This window comes from Cebus imitator, unplaced genomic scaffold (genome assembly GCF_001604975.1).
Source record: "Cebus imitator isolate Cc_AM_T3 unplaced genomic scaffold, Cebus_imitator-1.0 Scaffold205, whole genome shotgun sequence".
NCBI classification, from domain to species: domain Eukaryota; kingdom Metazoa; phylum Chordata; class Mammalia; order Primates; family Cebidae; genus Cebus; species Cebus imitator.
The window spans coordinates 964,971-992,702 of NW_016107520.1; the positions used below are offsets into that span (position 1 = coordinate 964,971).

The following is a 27,732-nucleotide window of genomic DNA, read 5'->3' on the forward strand; positions in this document are numbered from 1 at the left end:
GAATGGCAGAGAATACAAGTGTTTCCTTCAATAAAAGTATAGTTGTAAAACCTTTAATAGATTCCTTACTTTTTTATTTGAATCTTCTTCTGCATTAGAGTCCTTCTCTGATGATGGTAAGTGTACCACACACTGAATAAGTTGTAAAACCAGTGCTGTAACCATCTGAATATACATAGGTTCTCCATCCATATCACTACTGTTTAACCTTTAATGAAGAAAAAAAAAATTTGTATGGAGTATCAAGATAGTCTAATTTAAATGTCATCTACTGTCTGAAAGTTTCACAGTACTGTGTTTGCCAATATTTCTAGGCATGACTTTAGTGCTTATAATAGTGTTCTTAGGTGCAATTATCTCTCATAAGTTAGCAAATACATCAAGTAAATGCCTATGCATGCTCAGATAATTAAAATGGTCAAAGGAAAAATATAATATTTAACACAAATTTCTATCTTTTACATACATTGCAGATAATTCATAATAAAACACTAAACATTTCTCAAAATGATTTTAAAAATGATAAAAGTCTTCAAAGTTTCTAAATATCCATATATTTTGCTATTCATCTGCTGAATCTGTTATTCATTTGGTATTAAAATCTACTACACAGCTCTTGATCATCTGTGTTAGCACTGGTAGCACAGATTATTAAAACTCAGTTTCCACATCTTTTGTTCTACAGACATTGTCAAAATGTAAGGATTCTTTTATATGTTGATAGTTTTTCTTCGGGTTTGACAATAAATGTTTATCAGTATATAATTAGTCCAAAAAATGATTAAGATAAAATAATTACTTAAGAGAAGAAAGAAGACTTCAAAGCAATCTAAAAATAACCCTATATGCCACGTCGACACTTTTAATCACTTGGGAATATTAAGACAATTCTGGTAATTATCTATGATGGCAAAGACAATAATGGTGACCATAGCAGTGGATAACATTCCTTAGTTACAGTGTGCTTGGTGATTAAAGAGCATTTAATCCCCATGTTTATTCTCCATATTGCTATTACAGTAATCTTTCTGCTATTTTTTTTTTTAAGACAAATCTTACAAAATAAAAATCTTTTAAAATTCTCTGGTCATATTTCCAATAGAATCAACAGGATCTTCTCACTGACTAGTGGTTGGTAATAAGGAATGATTTTGCTCTCCAGTGCCTGGAGATAATTTTGATTGTCACACTGGAAGGAGGAAGGGTTTCTATTGGCATCGAATGGGTAGAGGTCAGGGATGCTGCAAAACATCCTATATTGCACTAGACAGCTACGTACAAAGTGTTTTATGGCCTAAAATGTTAACAGTGCCAAGACTGAAAAACCCTGCCACATATCTTTACCTTTGAGGATCAGTGAGCTTCTCTAAGCCCCCCAAATATGGCATGTTATTTCACACATCTAAGCTATTCTTCATGCTGTTCTGATGTAACTGCCTGGTTTTATTTAATTATTAAAATACAAATCAGACAGAAATGAAAAATAAATGTATGATGGTTCAATATAATGGAGTTCTTCATTATACTTGAACTTTGTTATAATTAATTACCTGAAGTTCCTTAAACTCCTCTTGCTGGTTGGTAATCTTGCAAGTGAAGTAAAAATTTCTTCCAAAATTAATTGCCTATGTTTTTCATATCTTGAGAATACCTGTTTAGTAATGATAAAATTCCAAGTTAAACTTATAATTAATGAAAAGAAACAAAAAAAATCATGCAATTAAAAAATTTACCTGCCATTTAGAATGAAAATGTTTTCAATATCTTAAATGGTGATGACTTAAGGTAAGTTGGTCAATTTTCCTATCATTAATTAAAAATTCTTACAGAAGTCAAAGAGTAAGCTAGTTTCATTTAAAGGACTATGATATCCTGGCTATCGACTGTCACACAAGGTTTAAATGATTTTAAGCCATTCTAACTTGACTATAAATATCAAGGAATTATTAACTGAAATATTTGCGAATACTTAGAACAGTTTTAAATGTGACAAAAACAGAATAACCCAATAAATTCACAAAACAGAAAAATAAATCCTCAATTTATAAAGTCTAATAAGACTTAGTAAAACAGTCCTTAGATTGAAATGAATGTACTGAAAACCAGGTATCTTCATTAATTTTTGGAAGTTTGGATTAAATGACATCAATATTATTTTATTTGCAGGGAACTAAAAACACAAATTCATTATACTTACTGCAGTGACTAACTTGATGGCACACAATTGTAGTTCACTGACATTTTCCACAAAAAATGGTGTTATTCCCATAGATGAAACCTGTTTAAAAAAGGAAAAAGAGTAAGTAGTACACATCTTTAGTTGATTTCAGTAACATTCTATCTTGCTAAACTCCAATACATTCAAAAGCTTACTAGAAAACACTAGGAGGGCATTTTTTTCCTTCCCCTATCTAATCAGCATCTATTCTTTTCTCTGCTCCCCTTCATCCTTAAAGCACATTAGCACATACAACAGGTACCCTGTTTCATAGCTATCAGTCCTCTAATCTCCACTCTTTGAGTTTATACATGTCATAGGAATGTAAAGAAGTAACAATCATTTAATACCTGCATGAACCTACTTTCAAAGAATTTAGAGTTCGGAATTTACACTACGTTCATTTGTCTACTGATAAAATTCTTTTTAAAACTCCTGAAGTTTTATTTCTTCAATTTAGATATAACATACTCTTCATAGGAAAAATTATTAATAATATAGTGCGGGTCTTATTAATTAAGTGAGCACGGTTTTACTGGACTCAATCATTTAGTTTAGAAATATAAAAAATGCTTACCAAAAAAACTTACCTGAAGAATTGTTGTGTCTGTAAGAAGCTGTATCTCTAGCAATTCTGATAAGCTGCTAACAATGTCACAAACTTTGTTATAAAGCATTACTATTACTCTCTGCTTATGGGTAGAACATTTAGCCCGTTTTGCTTTTGAACTTAATAAGCCTCCTAAAATGAAACAAATTCAAGACAAGGAAAATATCAACTTGTAATAATTTTTAATAAAAGTGCTGAAACTGTTTTTTGAATTAAGAGAACACAATTTTTTAGCTACATAAAAACAGAACCTGGAAGATAAAGCTTTTAACTTATTAAAACAGAAAATTACTCTCTAGCGATATTCTATTGGAAACATTCTTATAACAGATGATCTTCAGTAGCTATTAAATCCTTGCATCTAAAATACTATTTTATCTTGATTTCAAATTTTCTCCATTGGTGCAGGATAGTAAGAGTATACTTCCCTTTAAATTAATTTGCAATTATACAATAGATCAGCAAGTTCATTATTCAGGAACCTAAGTATGACTTTACTCCCTTCAAATGTATACATCTCATTGTTCACTTATAAAGGTTAAGGAGTATTTATCTTGAATCAATCCATTTTGTAGACAACTGCTATTGTGGGTAAAATTAGGGGGAAGTGATAAATGAAATCAGAAGCTAGTATTATCTGAGATTTTCACTGACAAGTAGAAATAACTTCTATTATATATAAATAGTTGCTAAAGAAATTATACTTGAACAAGTATTATATTCTAGACAAATCCATAATCAAAATCAGTTTTTATTACAACTTACATGATTCAAAAAGTTTGGTGCCATTTTAAGTCCTATTTTGACTCATCTAACATGGTAAAAATTTACAATAATTTCAATATTATACCAACTAACCTCCATGAGGATCTAATCTGTAAACAGGATCATACTGAGGATAAAGTGTATTCTGCAAATGAAATTTAGTGTACTGTATAACTCTTTCAATTACATCCTCAATGTACACAGCTTTTGGCATGTTAGGGGATGTCATAATGTTGATAGTTGTAAGACAAGCATCTGCTGATTTTGTAACTCTCTCCATAATAAGGTCTCTCCATAACCTTTCTTCTTCTTCAGTGTCATTATTCTGTAAAACAGTACATTGTTAATGAAGTGGAAAAAACACATTTATAAGTTTAAAATATACATTAAAATTATGATTTATTTGATTTTCATTAGTGGAAAACAGTGTTATGATGTGTGTACGTTCTTTAAGGAATATCCAGAATGAGGTACAAATACTGATACTACTTTGAGAACAATTTGTGTTTCAATGTTTTCAAACGTGATATACTCTACCCCATTCCACCACTAGGTGACACCCTACTGACAAAGTTATAATTATCTTTATCCTCTATGGGTTTTAACCAAATCTAAGATTTAGTTTATGACTTTAACTGTATATGAATTAATTTTGTGTTTTGGGCATAAACATTATGATAGTTTAAAAACTTTATAAATTCTGCTTGCAGCTATAACAAAGCAAAAATTAATGACAAATGGTAAAGCCTTATTTAGTACTAAAATGTTATTGATAATCATTCCTAACACATGCTTTTCATCAACACTATGTTTCTGAAACTGAGATTAAAAAGCAGTAATAGGCAGACTAATGAAGATATTGTTTTTTTAAATAGATAATTTAAGAACTGACAGAAGACCTTATTTTAATTTACACATCAGCAACTTCGCATTGCAATTGGGAGTTTAATCTCAGTGTTAAGTGAAAATCCTTCTATCACATCTTTAGTTACGAAATATAAACTATATTATAGGACTACTTCCAAATATATCCTATTCAAAGCTTATACACTGGGAAAATGAACAAAAACACAATATATTATATGTAAAGCAGGCAGGACTTTCTGCTCAGTAATGCCTAAAATCTCTAGAAGGGAGAGATAAAGTAGCTTGTCTTTGATGTGAACATTGCTGGAAGAGTTAAGGAGCTTCATGATTTATGCCAAACATTAAGGCTATCTACAACACATTAAATGCTGTTACAGTTTTTAGGAATGAAAGTAATTTCCTTAAGACTGAGTCAGCCAGCTATCCAGGACTCTAGATTTTTGATGACGATTATCACAATTTCCTGGTGAAGTATTTAAGTAACTTGTAGACTAACAATGGAGTAGATTTCTCTAAGCCCTTGTTTCTGTGATGCAAAAAGTAGTTTAAAGAGAGGGTGTTAAAAAATATAAATATATTTAATAATCCAGAAAACTACCACTGGAGAATATTTTTCTACGCATTTTTATTCCAGGGGTGTCCAATCTTTTGGCTTCCCTGGGCCACAATGGAAGAATAATTATCTTGGGCCACATATGAAATACACTAACAATTATAAGAGCTGATGAGCTTTAAAAAAAATTGCAAAAAAAAAAATCTCATAATGTTTCAAGAAAGTTTACAAATTTGTGCTGGGATGTATTCAAATCTGTCCAGGGCCACATGGACCAGCAGGCCACAGGTTGGACAAGGTTGTTTTATTCCAGGTGGATCACCTAGCAATCCTGTGGCTTTTTGCAAACACCAAGAGTATCTCCCTCAGAAGGTTAAAAAAAAAAAAAAAAAAATCCAGTGCTTGTATTAAATATATATACTACATATGTATACATGAGAAGTATATGTATCAAAAGTGTTCAAAATGGTTACTGTTAATTTAGAATATAGCTTTTTTAGTGCTTTTTGTGTTTTGGAAATTTTCTACAATAAATATATTACTTTTATAATCAGTCTTTTAAAAATAAAGAGAATTTAGCCAGGTGTAGTGCCTCAATCCTGTGGTCCCAGAGCTTTGGGAAGCCAAGGCGGGAGGATCGCTTGACGTCAGCAGTTTGAGATCAGTCTGAGCAACACAGTGAGAACTTGTCTCTACCAAGTATTTTAAATAATTAGCCATGCATTGTGGTGCATGCCTGTAGTCCTAGAAACTTGGGAGGCTGAGGTGGGAGGATCACATGAGCCCAGTAGTTTGAGACTGCAATGAGCTCTGACTGCAGTGCTGCACTCCAGCCCGGGGACAAAGTAAGACCCTGGCAAAAGAAAGAAAGAAAGAAAAGAAAGAGAGAAAGAGAGAGAGAGAGAAAGAGGAAGGAAGGAAGGAAGGAAGGAAGGAAGGAAGGAAGGAAGGAAGGAAGGAGAAGGAAAGAAAAAAGAAAAAGAGAAAGAAGGAAGGGGGGAGGGGAGGAGAGGATGGGGAAGGGGAGGTAAAGAAGGGAAGGAAGGGAGAAAGGAAAAAGAGAGAGAGAAAGAGAGAGAAGAAGGAAGGAAGGAAGAAAGGAAAGGGGAAGGAGGGAGGGAAAATTTATCAACTCAAAACTTATTAAATGCCTGTAAGCATTAATGTTTGTATTCATTAATGTCAGAGATATCAAGATCAATTTGAATGAACATATAATTTATAGTCCGCTACAATGCTACAAGGCAAATCCCAGGAAATTTGCTTTACTCAATTAATAAACTATTGCAACCATGTTGCTACTGCTTTTGATATAAACACATTAAAATATAGTAATAGCAGCAGTTAACATTTACTGAGAAGTTAAAGTGTGCCAGACACTGTTATAAGTACTTTACATGAATTATTTTTATTTATATTTATTTATTTATTTATTTATTTATTTATTTATTTATTGATACGGAGTTTCGCTCTTGTTACCCAGGCTGGAGGGCAATGGCGCAATCTCGGCTCACTGCAACCTCTGCCTCCTGGGTTCAAGCAATTCTCCTGCTTCCGCCTCCCGAGTAGCTGGGACTACAGGTGTGCGCCACCATGCCCAGCTAATTTTTGTATTTTTAGTAGAGATGGGGTTTCACCATGCTGACCAGGACGGTCTCGATCTCTTGACCTTGTGACCCACCTGCTTCGGCCTCCCAAAGTGCTGGGATTATAGGTGTGAGCCACCGCACCTGGCCGAATTAATTTATTTAATCGTTTTAACAACCCTTTGAGGTAGGTATAAAAATGTTATATAAGGAGTAATGTATATTAATTAAGGATTGATTAGTATACATTCGAAAATCATGATAAGGTTTCACTGTTATTTCTCCAGGGAAGGTCAACAAAAAGAGTTACTACGTACTATCATCTCATAAATCAAAAACAAAATTTAAACATTCATACATTACATAAGGAAGACCATAAACTAAAGAATAGTCCTTTAAATTGAAAAAAAAAATACATGTCTTTATTATTCTTGCTTTATGGCAAAGCTGTGAATTGACAATGTGTAACAATAATTCTGAAATACTAAAAGTGAAGTTCTATCAGCAACACTAATGAATGTAATTCGTGGTAACATGCTCAAATTAACAAAATGTGAAATTTCCCCTATACATGAAAGTCATTTGTGAAAAAATTCCCATTAGTCCTTCCCTTATGCACATTCCAAGATCCCCAGTGCATGTCTAAAACCACAGATAGTACCAAACCCGATATACACTTTGTTTATTCCTATATATACATGCCTAAGATAAAATTAAATTTATAAATTAGGCATGGGAAGAGATTAATGACAATAATAAAATATAGAATAAACTGTAATAAAAATTATTCACCTATTTTCAGATTATAGTTGACTGCAGGTAACTGAGACCATGGAAAATGAAACGACAGAGAAGTAGGGACTACTACAGATCTTAATAACATTAAGGGTGAAATTAATAGTATGGATCTTAAACTTACGTGATTTAACAAAGTGGAAAGCTTTGACCCATCCTGAATATTCTTCTCCAAGATATTTAGGACTTTCACAGTTTTGTCAGTTGAAAGCTAAAATAGCAACATAAATTATTTTATCGGTTGTTGGCAAAAGTTATATACTACTGAAGAAACAGTCTACAATTACTCCCTTTGAGCTATGGAGGAAATAACATTGTCACCCTTTTAAAGAGTAAGAAAACTTTCCCACTTAAAACTTCTACTCATGACCCTAAATGACTAAATCAAATGTCAAAGAAAATTTTTATGTATTTCTGCATTTAAATAATCTAAATATTTGAGAAAAATGAAAAAAAATCCTGAAAAAATTAAACTCCATGCCTCTTTCAATACAGTAATATGATTCTCTTTAGAATAATTTGCAGAATATTTCTTTCACTCAAGGTTTTATAAAAAAAACAAAAAACTCATTTAGAGTCTCAGAAGTCAACACTGAGTTTTCTTTTTACTATTTACTTTATATAAATTTTACAATTTACCCTGAAAGCCTTAAATTAATTTCAAATGTTATCTATGAAGTAAATTTACTTTGATGAGATACCTTATCCATTATACCCATTGCTTTAATTTTAGCGGATTCACTGCCAAGTTCATTAAGCTGATGTTTTCCTAAGAGCAGTTCCTGAGGAATTTCATCATCATCACCTGCAAAATCAAGCCAAACAAAGACAAACCAAGTTTAGGTAAACAAAGTAGCTCACAATGGCAAGCTTAACTTTCTAATAAAATTTTAGACACACGAACTAAACAAATAACCTAAGAGGCGTCTATAAACTTTAAGTACACCCTGAATGAAAGAGGACAGAAATTAAAGTCAGATTTATGACTAAAATGGGAAGATGAGATAGGTATCTTATCCCTACTACTTTAGATATACTCTTGCCTCTTCTCAACCACACTTTCTGCCTCAGGAGGCTGACCTAATGGATTACATCAAGAGTCTCCCATGCCCTCTGGCTTTTGTTTCAGCCAGTAGGGTGCCCTGTTAGAAGAACAAAGAGGAGTGTAAGGTCAAGGTATTTGTATCTCTTACTCTTTGCTTACAAGGTCTCCTCAGGCTGGCTCTGTCCCTGACCAAAAGGTGTTGTTTCTTTCAAGGCAACCTACTCTACAACTTTTTTTCTTGCAGAATGAGTTCTGGTGACTTTTCTGTAACCTGACTCTTCTGGTCTTAGGCTGTTGGGTTCTGGTACCATTTTGCCTCCATCTTTTTAACTGGTCTCTTTGTAAATAACTCCTCAAATTATCCTAATTTGTGAGTGCCCTCTGTCCTTTTGGGACCCTATATGATACAGAACACAATTTTTCAGCATAGAATTGTAAAGTTTTAAAAAGAGATGAAACTGACATTCGAAATTAGCAAACACAATGGTACTCAAGCAAGTAATTCTCACAAAACAAATACTAATTTTACCAGCTGAAGATGGCATAAGGTTTTTAAAAGTAGCTCTATACATTGCAAGCAGTGTTTTTATAAACATAATACTTTAATATTTATAGATGTAATCTTTGTCATTGTAAAAGTAATACATGAATATAACATTAATCCTACTGTATTCTAATTGGTTTACTATTTCGTTTTCCATATTAGAGTCTGTATTCCCTAAACCCAGGTGTTCGGGTCTTATTTATTTTTGCATCTCCAGCACTTAACATACTACTGGCACACCATAAGTATTCAATAAAAATTGGTCATTAGAATCAATGAATAGAAGAATAGATGCTTATTTCTACATATTTGCTCCTAACAGTACCTTCATTATCCAGGGCCTATTCAAGCCTCCTCACCTGCATAAAGACTTTTTTTTTTTCTTTATTGCCCAGGCCGTTGCCCAGCCTGGAATGCAGTGGCGTGATCTCAGCTCATTGCAACCTCCGCCTCCCAGGTTCAAGTGATTCTCTGCCTCAGCCTCCTGAGTAGCTGGGATTACAGGTGGCTGCCACCACGCCCAGCTAATTTTTGTATTTTCAGTAGAGATGGGGTTTCACCATCTTGGCCAGGCTGGTCTTGAACTCCTGACCTTGTGATCCACTTGCCTCGGCCTCTCAAAGTGCTGGTATTAAAGGCATGAGCCACTGCACCTGGCTAAGACTTCTTTAATTATTCTAACTTATTCAGAATTCTTTAGATATTATCAAGATTTGATTAATTTATACTTGTGTTTTGTACTAAAGTTTTTAATTTCTTGATAACAGACTAGATTTGACTTATCAACTAGATTTCAAGTTCCTTGATAGCACACATCATGCCTCTTTATCCTCTAGAGTAACTGACAGAAAGCTAGACATTTAGAGTAGGGATAAATGTATTTTAAGTTGATCTTACCAAACGCAGTAAAATCCATATCTTCCAAATTATCCAAAATATTCTCTATTGAGGCTGTGAATCTCTTAAAAGTTGAAGAGTCCATCATTTCTGCAAGAGAGAAAAATACGTTCATTATTCTCACATTCCAGGTAGACATGTGAAGCTGATGAATAAAGACAAATTAAATTAACTCAAATGTTACCTTCAGGTGTTAGTTTTGGTTCATATGCTTTCCTTTTCTTCTGTTTTTCTTTTTTCTTCATTTTCCTAGCAACTAAAATGAACAAAAAGAAGGACTGAAATGTAGGAATGACAACTTAAATATTTCCATTTTTGTTTCTAGTTTTTTTTCCTGAATGTTAAAGACTTAAACTAACAATCACTGCACATAAACTAAATATATTTTTGTCTTAATTGAAAAGTAGTTGTTAATTAGCTCATAAAAAGATATAAAATATTCTTCAAAGTTAAAGCCCTAAATTTAAATTGGTTTATGTAAGAAATCCGTTGACACTGATGAATTACCCTCACTAAGGCTGGGAGGAGGAGAATAATCTTCCATGTCAGAATCTGACGGACTCCGGTTTCGATAACGACCACCACCTGAACTTCTTCTTCCTTCATGAGAGTGGCCACTTCTCCTATGATCCCCAGAGCTTCTTCTGTCACGCTCTTCATATTCCCAAGCTTTATCATCATCTTTTTTATGTCGTTTCCTAGAGGCTAGAAGCAAATCCCCATGACAAATAATTTACCTTATTTAAAAAGATGATTAAAACTTGTACTTTACAAATGAACCATATGGGGAAAAAAAAAATCTTCATTCCATAGGGTCTAGGAAATTCGGAGTGATTTTGTCTATCCAGAAGTTTAAGTTATGATATAGAAAGAGTATCACTAATTTTTAGCACCATCTACCCAGATTTAAAGATCTTTACGCAAACTCAGTATTTATTGCTAATAAACACAGATAGGAAGGTTCTTGGAATTAAACTATGGTGTTCATTTCAATGACAGTTATTAAGTCAGTAAAGGTTATATCTAAACTTCAAGATTAATTAAGGCTTTGTAAAAAACTTTATTTAGGAATTGGATGAAAAACAGAACCACCTTAAAGCACTTAGATTACTGATGGGGAGTAGGGTTTGGAGGAAAAGTCAGCTTTTGAGAAAGTGTTACAGAATATAGTAACCATGTATACCATCAATTAATAGCTAAGTTATACCCACAACTTAGCGATAAATACCACAAGCCCTGGTGACCTAACATGATAAACCTACAGAGATAGAATAAACCTATACAGTTGTAAATACTCACATATTGAATTCAGTTCTCCAACAAAGGCTTGCTTAAACTCAAGAAAAGTTTCTAAGCTTATGCATGCTTCATAAGCATGATTATATATGTTACCTTCAATCTTCCCCCCATCCTTCCAGAGGTCTAAGCATTCTGCTAAAATCACCCGAACTGACAGGAGCCTCTAGGCAGACCTGGCAAACAGATTTCATCTGACATATCAACTCTGATCAACTGGCAATAGCTGCCTAGAACATTACGTTGAAAATAACTCTGAGCCTTGAGAAAGCATCATAGTTCAGCAAGAAAGACTGATTACAAATGTCTGCAGTAAGAGTTGGAGGGCAGCATAAGTGACAAATATTTACCATTTCTGTTCTAGTATGTAGTAAGTACCACCAAGTTAAAATCAGGGTAGACAAGTGATGTGTCCTACCTTGAGATCACATACTGGTTGTTGTTGTGACCACTTGTTGATGACAATGATAAACTTTCTAGTCTGTTATTATTTCACCAGCAACTGCTCTTTTCTGAATCCCTAACTATGTTTAAATACACAAATACTTAAGACAAACGTTTTGCCTAAGTCCCCTACTTGGCTGAGTTGTAAGGATGCTAACCTCTGGCCCAGGCACTGCATGCTTGTGCCATTGTCTTCATGTGTGAGTAACAATGTCTATACTTTGGCTAATCTTATCCTTAAATGCTGCCCTAAGTATTCCTATTCAAGTATCTAGTGTGGTTTCTGGTTCGGTACTTTTCTATCCAATCTATGGACAACATGGCAGGAAAAGGTCATTTTGCTGCTGCTTCTTTATAGTCACAGGGTTGGCATAGCAAAAAGGTTCATATATAAGGACAAATGTAAATGAATATATTTAAATATCTGAGATTTTCTTCATAATTAGGTATACATTTGGTTATGAGGTATGTGAGGAGAGACAGGACTATTCCTCTTTTGTGACTTCAGTTTTCTCTAGTACATTCCTTTAATGACAACTTGTTTCATATACTAATATAAGTAGGGTGTGTGTGTGTGTGTATTTGTGACGGAGAAACAGGTCATTTTTATATAGAATTCCTTAAATGTTTTTTTTCACAAGAACTGAAATGCCTAAATTACAAGGGATGACAACTAATAAGCAAACTTTTTCAGAAAGCACTATTTTCTTAGGGGAGCAGAAAAGGGGTTTTGCTATGTTGCTCAGGCTGGTCTCAAACTCCTGGGCTCAAACAATCCTCCCACCTCGGCCTCCCAAAGCGTTGGGATTACAGGCATAAGCTACAACACCAGAAATTAGTATTTTACAACCTCAAATATGACCTACTTTTGTCTTTGTACATTTTAATTAATTTCATAACAAATCCATTTCAAGCATTCAATCCTATGAGTAGAAGATGCTTGATAAATCTTATAGTGGTTTGTAATTACATAGAATATGCTGTATTGGTGTTAACTAACCATAGATCTTGTAAATCTTTATTTCACATTCATCAAATTTTAGACAATTTGGATAAAAATGGGATAACAAATTAAAAAAAAATTTTCATAACACATTGTGTTATAACGAGGTTATTAGGATACCAACTCATTGTGGCTAGCTTATTCTTTCTCCATTTCTCTCATTACCTTGGAATAAGCATGGGAGGGGAAAGGACTCAAAAGACAGGCATGTAAAATATGACTTGGGTGTTCTCTATCCTCTTTCCAAATTTCACCTATATATCTCTTGAGCTTCTTACATCGTCCCTCTCTGTCTTCCCCAGGCACCCAGTAACCTTATACTTGTGCAATGGCCATCCAAATCTGTATAGCCCAACTTTCATAATTATCCTTCAACATTTTCCCCTAACTTCCAACAAAACTATTTCTTTGGTTTTAGATTTGAGAAATCAATCTGATTAAACTGCTAAGTTTTAAAAAGTCTCTCTCTTTCAAAGTAGCGTAATGCATGCAACTTACATTCTCATGATAGTTTCAATTTTGTATTGTGCTTTATTTTCGCTGTACTATTTTTGTTGTGGTATAACAATTTTTTTTTGAAGGAGTCTTGCTCTGTCACCCAGGCTGGAGTGCAGTGGCGTGATCTTGGCTCACTGTAACCTCCACCTCCCAGGTTCAAGCGATTCTCCTGCCTCAGCCTCTCAAGTAGCTGAGACTACAGGTATGTGCCACCACGCCTGGCTAATTTTTTGTATTTTTTAGTAGAGACAGGGTTTCACCATGTTAGCTAGAATGGTCTCGATTTCCTGATCTCAAGTGATCTACCCACCTTGGTCTCCCAAAGTGCTGAGATTACAGGCGTGGGCCACCATGCCTGGCTGACAATTTGGTTATTTATGTGAACAACCATTTGGACTTCTTTCACCACTCAAATCAGGGGCTCCAGTGTTCACTTTTCTATAGTTACTTGTATAGAAATAAGTGAACAAAAACAGGAAACTACTCTTGACAGCTCTTTAAAAATCTAGAGAAACATTCCTTTTTCCTAGCAGTGGTTGAAACTCAGGTTCTTTAAAGTAAGTATTACCTTTCAACATAGTTGGGCATAGATATAACAGGATCCTTGGCTTTATGATGTAGTGATGTACCTCCATAAGATGAGATAATAGCTTTCATGATAGAGAGCAATGAAAAGAATGGTGGCTGCATTGGTGACAAACATGAGGCATGTATGGCTATACTTTCCACTATTTTACACTTGGTAGACATTTCTGATTATGTTACCCTTTCCACTTAACTGTGAGAAAGCTTCAGAAATCTTTTCAACTTGGTAATGCAGGTAGCCACTATCAGTCAACTGGATTTGAAATGTTATTTGAAATCAAACTGCAATTTAGGGACTCCTCCTTCTCAGCTATTCTAGATATGGCTGACATGTTTATTAGAGGGAAAGAGGCAGAGTGATAAGGCATGTATATTATGTTTCTTTTCTCACCTTCCAGAGCTAACCATGTCCCCATATGACCAAAATCTTTGATAGTAATAATAAAAAAATTAACTTTAGCCATTTTAATATACTGTGTGTCAATACATTTCATAATACAAATTATAACAATTATACATGATTAAATGTTGATTAAGTTTGCTATATATTTTATTTCGATTTTAAAACTTTGTTCAGATTTGTTCAGTATTCATAGTCTACTGCTCATAGCTCAAGAGCTCACAATTTTAAAAAAATCAGTAAATTAACATTAAAAACTTTGGAGGAGGTGAAGGGCTTCCATCAGCAATATACATTTTAAAATGGCAGCATGCATCTGTCCTTCCTGCCCTTGCTTGTCACACCTCAATCTATGGACACTAGGTGGAAAAGGTAGAACACTGGTGGTCTTCCCACTTCTTTTGGTCATTATGACTAAGTCAGTTGGCACACAAGTGAAGATCTCCCATAGTCTGTTTCCACTGAATGCCGTTTAAGTCAAACAAGGTTGCTGACCCCTCTTGGCTAGGCTCAATTCTCTTGCTCCAGAAGAAGGAAGATAGGGATAAAAGAGAAGAACTTTTTCAGTGGACCAGTAGGAAGACAGGCGAGGTATAGCAAGTCTAGTGCAAAGACAGGTGATCACAGTGTTGTAGAGAGGTAGCTGTGTAGTGAAGAAGCCAGCTCTGGAAAACAGTGAAACAAGGGAGGAATTCCAGGACACAGCTGGGCAAAAAGGAGAAGCCAGGTCCAAACCACAGAGATAATCTGCAATGTGGCTAATCCATTCATAATTTAGTGATAGTATGGTTTCAAATATTTCTTCATCTGGCTATCTCCTACGTGTCCTTCAAGACTCAACTCAAGTGTCACCTCTTCCAGTAAGCATTCCCTGAGCCCCCACTCTGATTTTGATGCCAATCCAATGTGTTCCCATAGCACCCTGGATTTACTGTTATCATTGTACTTTTATCAGCATACTGCAACTATTTATTTACATATTTCCCCCATTAGACTGAAGGCTCTTTGAAGACAGGGGCCATATCTTATTTGTATTTTTACTCTCAGTGTCTAGCATATAATAGGAGCTCAATAAATGTTTGCCGAATGCATATAGACACATACCTACCTGTGTTTTTAAACTAATTGTAGTTCATTTAATATTTTTTTCTTGGTGCCAACTGATCTCATCTTTCACTCATTTTTAAAGTATAGAGAAAAAAACTTACTATCCTGTGTTATTAAGAATTAAGGTGACTGTGCTCTTGCTAACCCCCCAAATTATAAGTAAGACAAACACATCAATCTGCTTTTAAATTCTAAAATAATAACAGAGAGTTCTGTGATACTTACATTCAAAAGCTTCATCACTATCATTATCTTCATCTGAACTGATTTCAGCATATTTTGGCTTTTCATTAACTGTGCTACGCTTGCGTTTGTTCATTTTCACACGTTCACAAAGTGGCATGGTAGACTCAATTTCTGCCAGGAGTTCAGGGGGTAATTCTTTTAACACTGATTGATCTATACTACCTATTAATGAAAGGTAAACAAAAAAAATGTAAATCTGAAGATAGAAAATATTTTAACTAAATTAGCAGAATAAAAATAAAATACTAGTATTTGTTTTCTAAGTCACCTGTTTAATAAAACACAACTATAATACTCTTAACCCTAAAGCGACAATATTATTTAATATACATGTGTGTACATATATATAAAATTATGTAACAACTTTAAAAACATGACACTTACCATCATAAAATTGAAGGGTAATTATATCATCAATTTTTGATATAATACCTTCAATTTGTCTGCACTGACTAAAAACTTTCTGAAACTAGAGATTCATTGACATTAACAAATAGATTTGTTGTAAGAGGTACATTTCACATTCTTGGTTGTACACCGACTTTGTTTTGTGTAGGTCTGCAGTAGTCTGAATCTAATGTTACAATGCGAAGTGTTGGAAGACACTTACCACTCCTCCTCCTCCTCTATGATCTTGGCAGTTGTGTATGTGACAAGAGCTTTACATATGTTTTTACCTATCACTGTCTATTTAAGGGCATGGTAATGCCTTTAGCATTATGGAGAACTTCTTCAAACAGACAAATCAATATATACATTTAACTGAAGACAAGAGAAACATGTAACATAGGATAAACAGACAACAAATATTGTAAAATATAAATGTCTGTAACTGAAAAGTACATTTCAAGTACTTTTAGAAAATTCAAGTTCGTATCTTCCCATGAAAGAGTCAAGACAATAAAAAATATTACAATAAGAGCCATTATACTACTTAATCCTACACACACACACACACACACACACACAGACACAGACACACACAAATAGTTCTTATGAAGAAGTAAACTGTGACTATCTTCTTGAGAGTTTAAAAAATAAAGTAGAAGTAGCATAAGCTACTTCTTATAATTTTTCCTTAATGACTACTGAAGATGGCAATTTTAGCTTCCTTTACTTACTTTGAGTGGAAGTATAAAAATAAAAATCTTACCTGATAAATTTTATGAATTGGGAGCAAAGAATACCTTTGTGGTTTATGGCAGGAAATATTAGTAACTTAAAATCAACATTATCTTTTATAACATGCAAATAATAGTGTTTATGTAAAGAATAAAAATTAATCACGACAGAAAAATAGCTATCAAGAATATTAAGAAAATAAAATCAAATAATTCAAGATAGAGATATAAAATATTAATCTTAATGAAAGAATAACCCTTTTTTTATTCTTCTGAAACTTTTATTCAGTATCACAAAGGAGTTATTTCAGTAACTTTCAGGCTTCTGTTCTTCTAAGGACATGCATAGTAACAATTTTACCCAACAAACATGCAATACTTATGACTGGTAATATCCCAAAGACTTCATTGCTAAGAATTCTAACTAATGTTGAGTTTAACTTCTGTGTCATTTTGAAATCAAGTAATATTTCTCTGTATTGGCTTTCTTAATTTAACTAGTTAAATTTTATCAGTGAGGGCAATTTATTTTTTAGAATATTGGTAGAAGTAAAAGAAGTCAACTTCAGCTTTGCATTGTGTATCTTCAGCCCCAAACTGAACACATTCTGTACCTCGAGGTCTTTGAATACCTCTACTTTACTATGTATCTTTTTGATGGAAGATCATGTTTTAGAGTATACATCTTCCCTTTTCCATATGATCTACGTAACACTGAGTACATATATACAAACGGTCAATAGATGCTTCTTGATTGCCTAACTCCGTGGTTCACAATTTCTTATGTACACTTACAGATATACTTCCTGGATAGTTCCTGAATTGCTATATTTGACAGACAAGTGAGCACATTTCCAAAATTTTTAAGAACAGAAAAAACTTTTGCAGCATGTGAAACATTACAATCTTTATGGGTTTATAAATACAGAGAGTCCAAAGTACTTGGCCTTTCATCCATCACAGTATTTTTTTTTAAAGCAAATGTACCTAAGTGATTGTTCTGCTTAGATTAAATTCACATCACAGACATACTGACTTGATACTAATATCCCAGAATTAATATTTTCCTGCAGATAAACACATGATAATCAAAGGTTAAAACATGTATTAGTTCTTATACTCTCTCTACAATGGGCAATTATGATCCCAGAGCAAAGACTCCCCCTCTTTTTCTTTTTAAACAAATTCCTCACAATAGCCAAACACAGACGACCCGTGTCTTATATCTAATAAAGCAGGTATCAACATTTATTAATGGTAGTTTACCCTTTCTTATTCCCTACATTAACAAGAATACTATCAATTAAGATCTCAGCTATTCTCTAGATCATTTTAACCTCTGTAAAACTTTGAAAGTTTAAACAATATAATTCAAAGGCCAAATGTTTTATTTCTGATGACCCAACTTAAAAAAAAAATCCAGGAATCAATGTCTTGACATGTATCATCCTCCAAAAGTGGACAGTTTCATTTTGAACAGAACTGTCTCTATTCCACAGGTTTATACATTTTCTGAATTAATCACATCCTTTCTTCCATTTTACAAAACACTTTATAAATGGACTCCGCCAGGTACCTTGATTACAAAGAAATAAAATACTTGACTTTCCTATATTCAGGCCTGGGATCTTTAATATGACATCAAGGATCTGGATAACCCAGCTACCTGGAGGCTCAGAGGGGAGGACTGCTTGAGCTCAGGAGTTTGAGGTTGCAGTGAGCTATATTATATTAGCACCACTGTACTCCAGCCTGGACAAGAGAATGAGACCCTGTCTTTAAAAAAAAAACAACAGGATCCTGATCTGGATAACTAACTCAGTTTAACAGAAATGAATAAATACAAAGTATTTTAAATTATCTATATAACATACTTGGTTATGTTATTTGGCCTTAATTAGTTAATAATCCATTAAACACAAACATCATCTCTTGCTATCTCTTAACATATGATGTATTTTAGGGATTGATGATTTTAGAGATGACTGCTGCTTGCCAAATTATTTGTTTCTAAAAACTTCAGATTACTAGTGCTTTATGATCATCTCTCACCTAATTTCTTGTCCTATTTTATTCTTTAAATCAGACATCAGAATTTCCATAAAACTTAACATTATTGGCTTGATGAATACTGTCATTTAGTCAGAATTTTGTGAGATATCAAATTTTCAGCTTCTGTTCATATATTCCATTAAACACAGTACACACTATACTCTGGCTTTAATATGGCTAAGGAATATATTTACTACTAAATATGCTACATTTAAGCAATCTTTGATTTCTAGTATAAATCACTCAAATTAGCACTTGCCAGATTATTAAAACTAGAAATCATCAAAAGACTTAAAGTCCCAAAGAATCATTGATTTGATAACAATGTGTTTTGTTTTCTTTTTAAAACAGGAAAACAACTCTGAGATAGAAATAAACCACCTAAACTAATAAAATCTTTGGGACTGAAGCTTTGGTCAATGGAAACAGGTCATGTTCAGAAACAAATCTAAAAACCTCACATAAACCTCCAAATTTGATAAATCCTAAAAACAAAAAAAAACCAAAAACACTTGAGCAGGCATAATGTAACAGTTCAGTGACAATTCTTCCACTAACCTACTCATATAACACAGAAGCACCAAATGGATCTTTAACTTCAATCAGAGGTAAGCAGGGGCAAAAAGAAAAAAAATTTCAATATTGCATGTAAATGACAATTTACTCATTATGTAAATGACAACTGACAACTTATTACTCATTACAAAAAAGTAGGATTCAAATGATTCTTTCCTTGATATGTATACACAGCAAGAAAGATAAATTGTGGCAGTAATATCTTTAAATCAACACTGAATATAAAGTACAGATACATAAAAACATGTTTTCAATCATTACTTTCTTCATTTGACAAAATTGAATGACTATACATTTCTTTATATGAAAAAAACCAGACAGACTTTAGCTTTTACCATAACAATATTCATTTTGGTCTTTATAAATGCATAACGTAGGAGGGAAATTGGTTTCTTTAGTATTTTAAAAGTGAATGAACCAAGCTTTGAAAGGTTAAGGCTTATTCAAGGTTTTGATTTCAGTGCTCTTTTGCACTATAATTTATAATAAGTTTAAAAGAGAACTTTCAAAAGTTGATACATTAGAAGCCAGAGAATGCTAACATTTGTATAGGCAAGACAGGGGGATTCTTATTTAAAAACCCATTTTATTTGTGTTATAATACTAGTAGGTATTCTTAATTTCACATCAGGCCCTTGTAGGAAAGGGTTTCGTTAATTTTTTTAAGAATGTAAGAGGGAATTCATCATGTCAAATATTATTTCTTCATAAATAGGGGCAGGTTCTCTCAGAATTAATATTTGCTAGCTCTTCAGCTGTCAATCTTATATCTATTTCTACAGACAGAAGAACCCAACAGAAACTATGTTTTCGGGCTGGCTTAAAAGATGGAATGGAAAGGAGAGAGAACACCTCCAGCAAACTTTAATTTCTATTTAAAAAGTTCTACTTAATGCATTTCTTTTAAGCAATATTTGTATGAACACTTTATTAAGCATAATTTGGAACAAAAATTTCTACAAATGGAAATCCTGGGTACAAATTTTCAAAATACTGCTCTAAAATCATAATAAGAGCTAGGTGCAGATTATGCCAACTTCTGTAATAAACTTTCTCCAAACATTTCCTAAACATATCACTGATATAAATGTCTTTATAGAAACGGAAAATTTGAGTTTAGAAAGATATTTTATAAAACTGTGCAAATGAAACAAATTTCCACTGCAGCATCATTAAATATTATTCATTATTATAATATACTTTAAAGAAAACACACTGAAAATTACTCAATTTAGGAATTAATAAACTATGCTATAAATCCACTCTCAGAAACAATACTTTCACACTTACAGAAGTTGAGGGTCCTAAACACAATCTAACTAGACTGGTTCAGTGCTAAGTAAAAGACAACCAGCTAATAGTGATCAGCATTTAGTAGTGTAACTCTACCAGTAGATAACTGAAGTGACTTAACTGTCACTAGTAAGGTCTACAATCATTAACTCATCAAGCGGGCAATATAGACTAATCACTATTGACTATTAAAGCTGCTAGATTCATTCCCAGTGAAGACTACTTTCAGAAACTGCTTTACTATTCAGTTTAAAGGATGATATGAAATAACAAATAATACGGATATTTCTTGAAACCACTGAGTCTACGTAATGGAGAATAATACACTAGTTGGGAAGAAGTAGGATGAGAGAGCAGAAAAAAATGGTTTCTTTAGACATAAAGTTATTTTGAGACACTCTGGAGTTTAAAAGAAAAAACCCAAAACAAAATAAAATGTTTATTTGTAATTACTGATACTAAGCTGTTAATAACACTGAAGGCTGAAGGCACACATTAGTTGATGATTATGCCAATCTTTTTTTTTTTTCCTTGAGACAGAGTCTCGCTCTGTCACCCAGGCTGGAGTGCGGTGGCGTGATCTTGGCTTACTGTAACCTCCGCCTCCTGGGTTCAAGCAATTCTTCTGCTTCAGCCTCCAGAGTAGCTGGGACTATCAAACACCTACCACCACACCCAGAAAATTTTTGTATTTTCAGTAGGGGTGGGGTTTCACCATGTTGGCCAGGCTGCTCTCTAACTCCTGACCTCAAATGATCCACCCACCTCAGCCTCCCACAGTGCTGAGAGATTATGCCAATCTTAAACGATCTCATAACTTTATTATTTTAATTTGGAGACACTGTACATTCTAATGGTAATATTCTAATAAAATTTTTAACAATAAAGTATTTTTGGGATTTAATATACTGAAGTATATTTTAGAAGATATTTGAAGAACTTAAAAAGAATTCTACAAAGGTTATATTGCCTGACTGCCCTCTTCACCCCTCCCAGACAAGGAATAAACAAGGTGATGGAAAGATAGGGAAGCTGACAAAGCAGGATGAGAATGGGAATAATATTAATCCCATTTTGTAACTGCTGTAGATCAAAATAAGTATGACAGGAAAATTAAACATATATTACTATAAGCAGGTCTTCTTTGGATCTTAACAAAAAACTAGGTAGTTGACAGGGTGAAGAAACTTATTACAATGTTTAGGAAGCAGGAATTTGAAAAATAAGTAGTTCCTAAGCTAGGTTGTATTAATGGGAACATAGAAGATGATTATCTAATAATAATCTGCATACAAAAGCTTTTCCTGAAAATGGTGGCAACATCATAACCATTCAATAAGGCATTAAATATGATTTTATTATCTATGAAATATTTTGTTAGGTACTAGGGATACAGACATACAGTATTGCCATAGAAATCAAATTAAATGTAACAATGCCACTTTATGTTTAACATGCTCGTACAAAAGACAAAAATAAGTAATCTAAATTAGGAGTAACAAATATATACCTCTATCACACATTCAAAATTTATCAGCTTAAAATATATCCTAAAGAATGAGTATTTTCTATATGAACATCAGGAAAGATATTTAAAAGATGGAAATCTACGGCTCTTCAATTTTGGCCCTAGGAACCAACCATAAAAGTATCCCAGCAATATTCAGGCTACTTCCTTTGCTTAGAAAATCATCAACACATCAAAATGTGATTTTCTGTGAATCTCCAAAGAAAATTCCAATATATACTACACAGGGTCAGTAATCTACAACTGTGCTTCATAAACATGCAATTTTTAAAAATCCACAAGTACCCAACTCTGCTATTGTAAACTGAGTAGCAAAAATCTAAAATAAACTAAAATTAGAACATTACTTAAAAAAAAAGATATGGGTCCTAAGACATAAATAAATTAAGCCAAAAGAGGGCTAAAACACGGCACCCTGAAATGAATCTAAGCACTGAAATAATATTTTTTTGATGAAAAGAACTGTTATTATAATTGCAGATACATTAATGTAAGTGTATATATACATAAACATGCACATGTACACATACACACACATCATTCTAATAGGCAGACACCCAGATAGCTTACTTATATACTAACATGACCATATCAGGTATATACATTTGCATTAAAAGTATACTATAAGAAATGTATTTTAGAGCTAAAAACATATTCATAGGCAATGATAGTATTACATGTGAAAAAAACAGGTGAAATAATATAGCAATTACTAACTAAAAGCTATATTCACTTCTGGATGTTCTTTAAGCAGTTGTAAAAGACTATTTGTTAGAACAAGAGTTTAGAAAGCAAGGCTAGTATAAGCTGAGAGGGGAGAGAGAGAAAGACGGTCCAGATCAAAGGAACAAGAGGGTACCACTTTCCATCTTTCACCTGACTCTTCTAAAATTGTACAGTCATATTTTTTAGTTTATAAATATAAGTTACTCCCAAACTTTCACTGAAAAATTTTAAAGAAAATCTTTACCTAAAAGAAAACAAATCTGGTGCTAACCCCCACATTCTACAACCTCTTTTATATTAATAAGTAATTCTATAAAGGCACATTCAAGTTAAGTAAAAAAGGCTACTTATTAAGGCTGAAGTCTTAACTGATTTTTTTGTAAGGCTAATTGCCATAATTTAAAAATTAAAAGCTTCACTGAAAGAACACAAATATTAGCAACTCAGAAGGCAATTTTTTCATTTTTGTAAGACAAAATGAAATAAACAGTGAAAAAATGAATGTTGACGAAGACCAAACATATTATAACAACAGATTAGCCACAAGTTATTCTTTGAATAAAGAGTTCTTTATAATACTAACATGTTTTCAAAGAGCTTTTCTTGGTAGACAAGCTATAACAGCATGTTATGAAAATAATAACCACATACTTTTTATATCTCCTAATACACTGCAGTGCTATACAATATAACTTTCTGCAATGATGCAAATGTTCTGTTTTGTCCAATATGGTAGCCAATAGCCACATGTGACTACTGATGAATGAACTTCCAAATTTTAATTAATTTAAATTTAAATAGCCAAAAAAGGCTACCATCTTGATTCTAGATTTCATATACTTGGTTATAATCAGTATAAATCTAAATTCTTAATAATTCTCTTTCACAGAAGGAAAACTTAAAATAAAATAAACTCTTAGTTCTATTGCCTTCACTATACCTCAATATATTTAGACTGCATGAGTACTGTGGCTCACGCCTGTAATCCCAGCATTCTGGGAGACTGAGACAGGAGAATTGCTTGACGCCAGGAGTTTGAGACCAGCCTGGTCAACAAAGCAAGATCCCATCTCTATTAAAAAAAAAAAAAAGGTTATTCGAAATAGTAGTATAAAAAGGCATATAAAAGTGTATCTTCTGCACAAAATGGCTATTATCTTTTGGCATTTAAGACATTCTTCTCCCTTTGGAAATAATCTTACTCAAGTAACCGGAGAATTTAATTCAGCAACCATGCAAAAATAGCACCAGCTCCCCCTGCCTCCCACAATTACAATTTAACTAAATTTAAAAAATAAATACCATTCCCTATTACCTTTGCATAAACAAGGACAAAAATATGTTTTAAAAATATAAAACGTATTTAACCATCTCCCCAACAAAATGAAAAACAACCTTTTACGTAACTTTCTAAACTATACAAACTACTCATCAATAATTGGCTCAGACACAGGTCTGTAGGAAAATAGTACCGTAAGACACTTTTAAACAGAGAGTTTTTAAAGACAGCTATTTTAATGCAGCATTCACTTGATTAACAAGCATATTTCAGAAATATAAGAAATAATTAAATAGCAAAATAACTTATCTCTGTGTAATCAAACAGCAGTAAAATTCCTAACTACCCTGAGTAGTGAGTGAAAGGAAAAAAACTGTAGGGAAAAAAAATTCACTGGAAACTTTTAAATCTATACTTCTAAATAAAATTTATTGTTATTTGATATAAATGTTATATTTTCATGTAATAGCTTTCTAATTTTTATAAATTTCTTAATACTTAGTAACCTTAACACTTAAAATCAATTATATTATAAATGACATCAGTAGAAATATTCTTACCTTTATTTGACTTTGATGGTTTATTCTTGATAGGTTTAAGGGAACTTCTTGATTTGTCCTCTCTATCTTTAATGAGTTTCTGAACATCATCCAAAGACAATTTTTGCAGAACAACTACAGGCTTAGCTCCTTTATTTAGATCTTCAACTAATCCCATTTTTTCTACTTTGTCTTTCTGCTCTCCTTTCATTTCCATTTTCTTTGTCTCCTGAGTAATATTGCCATCTTTATCCCTCTTGATTTTCGGAATGACAAAATTTTTCAATGCACCAGACCTGCCCCCCAACAAATAACTTGGAAATTCTGCCTTATTGTCAGGGTGTGCTTTATTAGTGTCTACTTTGCTCTTGTTACTCTCTGTCCTTTTGTCATCTTTACTATTTGGTGATTTAAAACTAGGTTTATCAGATCTTGATTTATTAGAATCTCCTTGTTTAACACGAGGACTGTCAGGTCTTGATTTTTGTTCCCCAGAAGATGGTCTTTCCCTTGAGTCCCCTGATTCATGCCTGTGTTTTCGTTCTAGTTTATCAGTTTTTGAACTATCAGATTTAATGCCATGTTCATTTCTACTAGAGGACCTCAATGTTTCTGGTCTTCGAACCCTAGACTGATCCCCTCGATGTCGCTCTGATTCACCCCTGTCATCTGATTTTTGTTTATTATCATGGTCACGTCTTAGTGACTCAGAAACAGATCGCCCATCAGGTCTCTGCTTTAAGGCTTCAGCTCGTTCTGATTTTAACCGAGGTGAATCAGATTTAATATCTTGTTTATGTTTAGACACTTCAGGTTTTTTCTCTGTAGATGGCTTTCCAAAATCCCTCCTATTGTCATGCCTGTGTTTTGGTGTTTCAGGTCGCCCTTCATTTTTTTGCTTTGGAGTTTCAGGCCGGCTCTCACCTTTTTGCTTTGGAGTTTCAGGCCTTCCATCACCCTTCTGTTTTGGGGTTTCAGGACGTCCATCACTCTTTTGCTTTGGAGTCTCAGGCCGGCTTTCACCTTTTTGCTTTGGGGTTTCAGGCCTTGATTTTGTTGTTTCTGATCTGCCATTATTTTGTTTATTGTCATTTGGTTTTGTGTCAGACAGTCTATTTTCATTTTGTTTAGGCTCAACTGTGGTGCTCTCATTTTGTTTGCATTCAATTGTTCTGCTCTCATTCTGTTTAAGTTCTTCTGTTTGGGTTTCAACTTTAGTTTCTAACTTATTTTCACTTGATTTTGTCTCCACTAATCGGTTTTCATTCGGTTTAGATTCTGACAATCTACTTTCACTTTGTTTCATTTCACTCTTTGAAAGCTCAGGATCAGGTTTTTTTTTAGGTGTCTCAGGATGGTTTTCTGGTGTAGGTTTAAGACTTCCAATAACATCTTCCTGAAGAACAGAAATAGGTGCATCATTACATTGTTTGATTTCTTCAGGCTTTTTTATGGAGTCTGAATCCTGAGTTATAGAAGCCTGAGAGTCCACTCTTCCTGCCTGATGAAGATCAATGCTAACCATTAATGCTGGCCTTGACCCATTTCCCGTAGAACCCGTCTCCTGAGAAGCTGGTCTATTACCTCCTGTAGCACCCCCAGCCTCCTGTGGGTAAGAATCTTGTTTTCTTTTTTTCAAAGGCTTATCTGAAATTTAAAGATAAATATTCAATATCAGTAATAGACATGTATTCTTATCTTATTAAAAACCCTATGGATGTTGTCTATTTTTTTAAGGTTAAGTTTTTAAAATGGAGTAAATGCAAATACAAATATGCATATATAAAATAGTAGGCACGAATGACCTAATACTTTATAAACCAAGGTTTGAGGAATTATGCTTGAGAGATCTCAATAAATATAGTAAAAATAACAGCATACTCTATAAATAAGTGTAAGAATATAAAATGAATAGAATTTATAATATACCAAATACAAACATATATTTATGTTCATAGATGTTAAGAATAAATCAGATTCTTTACATAAGAATAAAGCAACAAGTTATAAATCATATAGTCTCGCTCTGGTTAATTTTAACAGTTAGCCAAACACTACAAAGAGCTCCAAATCTGCCAACACACCAAACAGGAAATACAAGCTTTTACTGCATCAAGATAAGTATGAAAAAAAATGAAACCTGAAAGAAAATAGATACCATGCCATTAGAAAAAAAATGAGTTAAAAAAAGAATTTAATAATTTGTCATTTAACTTTAATCAAGAATTCAAATTCTTTAAAGTGTTAAAAGTGTGAAAGGAGTTTAAAAACTAACCACAATGTTAGATAGAAGTAAATTTAAAATAAGGAAGCAATAGATGTCATAGGCATAGAAAATTTAGAATCAGGAAGCAACAGGTATAAATTAGAATCCTGTCTTAAGCAACTGCCACTGAAGAAAACTGTTCCTACTCTTCAACATAAAGTTATAAAGGTCTAGGGGTCTATTCTGGCCTCAGAAAGAAATAATTTACAGTATTATAAAATGTAAAGACAAACACACAAACACGAATTCACCACTGCAATAAAATGTCAAGGTATTTTTAACATCTATATATTTCTGTGCATGATTCCATCTCTGACCAAAGAGGGTGCTAGGTCATTTTTTTATAAATTAAATCTCCAGTTAGGTCTTGAGAATGGCTATATTATAGCACCTTGGGGATTGGCTTGCTTTTATTTGGCTATGTTTTAAAAGTCACTCTTAGTTATTTTAACAAGACACTTTCTAGATTCTCTTGTAATATTTGCTAATGTGATGTATCATATAAGGAAAACGGTATCACAAGGTTAAAAGTCAAACTGGCAATTGAAAAACAGCTCCTTATTGTTAAAGAACCAAGTTGTGAATTTTTTTTTTCCTAATGATAATGTCTCTTTTATATAGCAAAGTTCCACTGTTTTCTACTTAAAGTGGGAAGTAGCAGTTCTTCCCAGTTTAAAATCTAATCAAATGTAATTGTAATTTACTTAAGATATTTGTTAGTTATATTATGTAAAACTAAGTCCTTCTGCTCCTTCAGTTAATTCAGTCAAATCTATCACCACACATGCTCCATTTGCTCCACATTATGTTTTTTTTGCAAATATATATATTAGATATATTATATAATATATATAATATAATATATAATATATATTATATATCTAATATATATC

At 33.1% G+C, this 27,732-nt stretch overlaps 1 protein-coding gene across 2 annotated transcripts in view; it reads right to left on the reverse strand.

Annotated features, from left to right (window-relative positions):
* Nucleotides 1-27,732, reverse strand: part of NIPBL (NIPBL cohesin loading factor) — a 191,681-nt gene that overhangs the window by 56,928 nt on the left and 107,021 nt on the right. For both annotated transcript variants that reach the window (XM_017548241.2, XM_017548242.2), the window contains exons 10-21: nt 24,595-26,220; nt 15,439-15,621; nt 10,388-10,585; nt 10,065-10,136; nt 9,881-9,970; nt 8,096-8,199; nt 7,519-7,605; nt 3,687-3,918; nt 2,809-2,960; nt 2,198-2,278; nt 1,551-1,651; nt 70-208 (exon numbers count right to left, since the gene is read on the reverse strand). In XM_017548241.2, the coding sequence (XP_017403730.1) occupies nt 70-208; nt 1,551-1,651; nt 2,198-2,278; nt 2,809-2,960; nt 3,687-3,918; nt 7,519-7,605; nt 8,096-8,199; nt 9,881-9,970; nt 10,065-10,136; nt 10,388-10,585; nt 15,439-15,621; nt 24,595-26,220 (3,065 nt within the window). The remainder of the gene's footprint in view (nt 1-69; nt 209-1,550; nt 1,652-2,197; nt 2,279-2,808; nt 2,961-3,686; nt 3,919-7,518; nt 7,606-8,095; nt 8,200-9,880; nt 9,971-10,064; nt 10,137-10,387; nt 10,586-15,438; nt 15,622-24,594; nt 26,221-27,732) is intronic.